We start from the raw sequence: 6,000 nt of genomic DNA, 5'->3' as shown, positions 1-6,000 counted from the left end.
AATCTATCATTATAACTTACTAGTGATAATTTGCTTAAACCTTTGAAACATGTAAACTCTACCTTATTAATGAGAACTCATCTACCTTCATGAACGTAACCGAACTTAGGGTGAACTACATATATCTTGTATTTGCTTCCCTATCGCTATCTCCTTACATATTATCATCAATTGAGGACCAAAGCAACCTTGTGAATGTCACACCTCATTTTACGTTGTTTCAAAGTCAACCCGATTTTGTATATCAACAAGAATCAAAAGGAAGGCTATTAATTGCTATGAGTACTACTTTCTGTTATTGCATGAACTAATGAGCTCACAGTATATAAATGTACTTGCAAGGTTCTAGATAAAAGCTTAACTAATTTCATGGAAATCACGTTCCAGAGAGTTTTGCATTTTCTAAATAGACCTTGAAATCATTTGTCTTAAAAGAAATTAAGAATTGCATACATATTAAGAGTGAAACAACAGAAATTTCAGCAACAGGTTACACAAATCACAAATACAACCAAATCATCCAGGGTTTTACTGTAATCAAGGGGAATCAACATTGGGAAGGGAAAATTATATATATACTTCCCTGGTAATTGAAGATCTTTGGTCACCCAGAATTGCAATAGTTACTTAATTTCAGTTGCAACTCAGAGAAATCCAGACATGCCAAAACGTTGCCAACCTGTGGATTGAAGAAAACGCACTGTGAAATTTCTTTTATCTGTTCTTATATCATGAGTAATCAGATGGTAATTAAGATTAAATCTATGTCTAAATATGTACCAGACATATCTTTGAAGATAAGTCCTAATCTAATTTTAGTCAAAAGGAACGAGTATACACCTCACACTGAATGTTGTGAAACGAACTTTCATTTACTCTGGTGGAAGCACACTCAACAACACTAAGGCCTTCCGCAAGCAATACTTTGAGCACTCCCGAAAGAGGCAACCCTTCCTGCTCGCCGCAGCTACTACTTATCACAACCTCCACTGCCCCCAAACAGGTTGGGTGAACCATGATAGAGCACTTAAGAAAATCGTGACCCGAACTTTCATTTTCGAGACCAAAATCTTTAGAATCACATTCATACAACTTTTTAATCTTTTCCCTCTTGGCATTCAGTTCTTCAATCTTCGCCTTCGTGTGATTTATATAATTGACGGCCTCATTCATGTGCTCGGTGATTGAACGTTTTCCCTGTAACCCCAACACAAAAACCCTAGGAACATTACTAATCATCTATGTCAAGAAATTAAAACAAAATGCAATATATCCTTTTAACCCCAGGACAAAACCTTAAAAACATCGTTAATCATCTAAATCAAGAAATTAAAACCCAGCCCACAAAAGAAAATTACAGAAAAAGAATATGAGTAAATATACAGAGGTTGATCTCGATTCTTAACCTTGATCAATTCACAGGGGAGGAGGGATCGAAGTGATGAATTAAGAACTGCCATAAGCTGTCTTCTTTGGCGTTCGTTGTCCCTACGCACGATCTTCCTTTCAGTCTTACCATCACTATTATTTTCTGCAGTATTACTGGAATTAGGTGATAATATCATATGTTGTTGCCGCTGCTTGCCTTTTCCCATTATCTTATTACGGGATGGATTCTTCTCCTCTGGAAGAACCTCATGACCCCGCATTAGATCTTCTACTTGCATCATATCATTATGGTGGGAATCATCAATAAAGGAAGTCTGGAATACCAAATCTTTGCTTTGATCATGATGATATGAATTAGGAAACATTGAACCAAGACTGAATGATTCGCCTGAGAGCCCCAAAGTTTTAAGGTTGTTTATGTGACTAGCTAGGGATACGATTGCTAGGGCTAAGAGTGATTTCGCTTGGACTGGAGGGGCTTATTCGATATATCATTCCTTAATCTAGTGAGGAGGGGCAAACGTGGCTTTCAAGGTTCGGAACCGCATAATAGAGCTTGCATATTATATTTTTTGTGTGGAGTACCCTCTTTTCACTTTAGTACTGAGCCAATTATGGCCCATTTATTTTCACATTTGGTGGGCCACCGTGTCGAAAGTCGGTAGGCCGTGTACCGAACATCGGATGGGTTCAGACCAGGGCTACCAAACCTCCAAATATTGGGAGAAAACGAGTTTTATTTACGGAAAAGAACTTTCCTTTTATGGGCAAAATACAAGAAGAAAACTTAAGGGAAGTGCTATTGGCATATCAAAAATTACATTCTACACTTCTTAAAAGTGTATTTTCTTTCCTAATATAGAAAGTTTGCAGTGTAGAATGAGATTTTTAGAATGCTAATAACAATGTCGAAAGTCGGTAGGCGGTGCACCGAACATCAGATGGGTTCAGACCATGGGCTACCAAACTTCCAAATATTGGGAGAAAACGTGTTTTATTTAGGGAAAAGAACTTTCCTTTTATGGGCAAAATATAAGGAGAAAACTTAAGAAAAGTGTTATTGGCACTCCAAAAATTACATTTTACACTCCTCACAAGTGTATTTTTCTTTCCTAATATAGAAAGTTTAGAGTGTAGAATGAGATTTTTGGAGTGCTAATAACAATTCCCAAACTTAAATAGGAAATTTCTTGTTCCATCACAAAATATAAAAATAATGAGTTAAAACATAACATGTAATATTTCAGGTTTACAATTTTCTTAAGAAATAACATGTATGAGTTAAGACAAAAGAACCTAACTTTTGTTAAATTAGCTGGTAAAAAGTGTCACAAAATTATCTTAACTAGTTTTACCCAAAAAAAAAAAAAAAAAAAGGTTTATCTTAACTAGTCAATTTAACTTAACTCCAACAACATTACGCAATGATCAAAATGCCCCATTTAGGCGCTAGTCAGCTGACCATCACCACGATTAATCTTTTCATGTTTAAAAAATATAAAAAAAAAGATGCCTAAACTCGCCTAGGCAACCACCTACCTGCTTAGACTAGGCATGCTTAGGTGGGTTTAAGGGCTGGTTTGGTACAAAGGTGTTTTTATAAAAAGTGGATATAAAAAAAACCTGACCTCAAAAAGGTGTTTGATAAACACTTAAAAACAGCTTATTTTCACAGTTTTGGGTGAAAAAAACTAAAAACGTGAAACAGCAAAAATGAGCTTATTCTCACAACACAGCAGAAGCAGTGTTTTTTTTAAAGCACAACAATACCAAACCAACCCTAAGTGTACTGGGTGGTTTTATGACATTTGTTTGCTTATTTCTTTTATTTAAGAAAATGGCTTAGGGTAACCATTTTCACTTAAACATAAAAATAGATAACTTTTTTTTTTTTTTTGAAGAAATGCATTTTTTGCTTTTAATACATTATAAGAGACTTATTAGATACTTGAATAAACACTCATATATACTCGTTCCCCATGTTTTCAATATATTCTAGTGCTTATGATTTATGTCATAATATTTTGCAATTTATGTTTTCCACTATAATTATGTATTTTTTTAAAGTGTAAATAGACACTTATTTTTTTTTTCAAAATTATTATTTTTAAAGGAAGGGGGAAGATCCGAAACTACTGCAATAATTTAGAGGAGAGAGAGTTTCGGACCCGGGACACATGGTGGAAACCCAACACCCTATCCACTACCATAAGTACATTTTGTTTTTTTTTTTGAACAAATGATATTATCTATGTCACATCTTGGCCTGGGTCCCCACCACATCCCGTGCTCGACTCGGCCGTAGCACGATATTATCCGCTTTGGGCCCCGACCATGCCCTCATAGTTTTGTTTCTGAGAACTCAGACGAGAACTTCCCAGTGGGTCACCCATCATGGGATTGCTTTCGCGCGAACTCGCTTAACTTCGGAGTTTCGATGGCACCCGAAGCCAGTGAGCTCCCAAAAAGCCTCTTGCTAGGTAGAGATAAGAATATACATATAAGACTTACAGGATCCACACCCCTGGGCGATGTGGGATCTTACAATCTACACTAAAGGGAGGGGGTGGGCATAGCCGCAATGGGCTAGAAATAATGTGCTTCAAATTCACCTTTGACGTGAATCGAACCTAAGACCTCTTACTTACAAGTGAAGAATACCACTAGATTGTAGTACTAAGTGACACATTTTTATATGTTATATAATAAATGTAATTAAAACTGTCTAAGTCCCTGCCTAGGCTTCGCTTAGTCTCCTAAGCGTAAAGCCCTTATTCGCTGACTGATTAGCACTTAGGGCCCATTTAGGACCTTTTTTTTATTTTATTTTATTTTATTTTATTTTTACAAATCTTTAATATTTTAGTAGTTTTTCAAGAGAGAGGGCTTTAAAGGAGGGAAAAGGATCATCGCTAGGTCCTTTTCTTGGGGATTCTAGGGATCTTGTGATTGTGACCGTTTATCGTACATTGTACGGTCAGAAATCATTTCAAAATTTAAAATTTAAAATTAAATATAAATAGTACATAACGAAAACTGACCGCATGATGTACGATGAATGGTTACGATCATAGAATTCCTAGGAAAATGATCCGATGAGGATCCTTTCCTTGAAGGAGAGAGAAAGAGCTAAATAATGGACATGGATCTTCTCCGGATCCAATTATCCTATGGATCCATCAATCCGAGCCGTTGAAATTTGATTCAACGGTTAAAGTTATTATAACTTTTAAAGTTGACCTCTATTTGTAGCCGTTGGATCAAATTTTAACGGCTCAGATTGATGAATCCCTAGGATTAGGACAATTGGATCGGGAGAGGATCCATGTCCCTGAATGATTGGAGTGTTTAATATATCTTTAATATTTAGCAAATGTTAAAATTCTCTCTCCTCCTTTACAAGTTTATAGAGTGATTATTCACCATGTTAGTTTAAACTTTAAACAGCTCTCCAGAACATCTTCAACTAAATTTATAAAATCAATAAAACTCTATTTTAAATAGTTAAATGTAAAAAATCCATCTCCAACAGACTCTATAAAAGAGTCTCTATTAAAATAAATAGTTACTCTTTAAATTTATAGAGCAATAGTTCATAAGTTTATTATTAAAAAAATTATTAAAATTCAAGGATGGACCTGTAAGAAAAAGGAAAAGAGAGAAGGTGGTTCTAGAAAATGAGTAGGTTGAAAATTTTCTTTTTGAAATGATTGGTAATAAAATATTCGAAATTCGTTAAAATAATGTGTTAGGGATGAAAAGTAAAAGACAAGCTAAAGTAAGGTTTCGATATTGTTCACTCACTCTAGTGTAGCTAAAATTAACTAAACAGATGGAAATCCTCTTAAAGAGTATCTTTGGAGTAAGGTTTCGTTAGTTTTTTTTTTTTTTTTTTTTTTTTTTAACTAAAATAGTCAAGGCAATATTGTTTTAAAGACTCTTGAAGATGCTCTAAAATTCTAAATACTGTAAAGACACAAGAGCCTTGCCTTTTAGTCTTCAAAGGTATCATAAATGTTGACTCGTTCCTGTCACGTGCTTTCCATTAAAATATGAATAAATTTTATGACAAATATGTCCTCATAGATTATGAAAATGACCATCATATATAAAAATTTGGTATTTCCTACGTAGTTTCCCATCTTTACCAAACATAGGAAATAAACTTTGCGTTTCCCTTCCCTCAGGGAAAGGCATGGGAAATGATTTCTCATCAATTCCTTTCAACGTACCAAACGCAGTTTAAGTGTCAATTTATTTTGAAAAAACTCTAAAGTGTTTAAAGACAAAAAATTACATTGTAATTAAGTGGTGAATTACTTGTGGTTTCAAAACGTCTTGGGTTCAAATATTCCTCTTGAAAAAAACCTCAATAACGTATAACATCAATTTTTACTATTACCAAATGGTAGTTATAACAAAAGCCTATTCAACCGAAATTTAAGGTCTCAAGAAATAAAAACTGTTATTTGTTTGAACGCAAAAAGCCAAAAAGAAAGATCAAGTCCTCTTCAACTTTTACCGATGGCAATTGGCAACAATAAGATAAAGCTTAAAGTCTTCGTCAATTCTTATTTGCTGTCGCCATGTTTAGCTAGTTCCATGAGGGCA

The 6,000-nt window shown here is 34.6% G+C and overlaps 1 protein-coding gene across 1 annotated transcript; it reads right to left on the bottom strand.

The window, feature by feature from the left end:
* Nucleotides 1-376: 376 nt before the first annotated feature.
* LOC137733283 (transcription factor bHLH120-like) lies at nt 377-1,925 on the bottom strand. The gene is made up of 3 exons (XM_068472424.2): nt 1,407-1,925; nt 841-1,197; nt 377-679 (listed from the first exon to the last, which is right to left on the bottom strand). The coding sequence occupies exons 1-3, from the start codon at nt 1,752-1,754 to the stop codon at nt 605-607; spliced, it is 780 nt and encodes a 259-aa protein (XP_068328525.2). The 5' UTR covers nt 1,755-1,925; the 3' UTR covers nt 377-604.
* Between the last annotated feature and the right edge of the window lie 4,075 nt (nt 1,926-6,000).

The sequence above is a fragment of the Pyrus communis genome, chromosome 7 (genome assembly GCF_041283825.1).
Source record: "Pyrus communis isolate YQ-2024b chromosome 7, ASM4128382v1, whole genome shotgun sequence".
In the NCBI taxonomy this organism is placed as follows: Eukaryota; Viridiplantae; Streptophyta; class Magnoliopsida; order Rosales; family Rosaceae; genus Pyrus; species Pyrus communis.
This window is presented reverse-complemented; position numbering and strand designations above follow the sequence as displayed.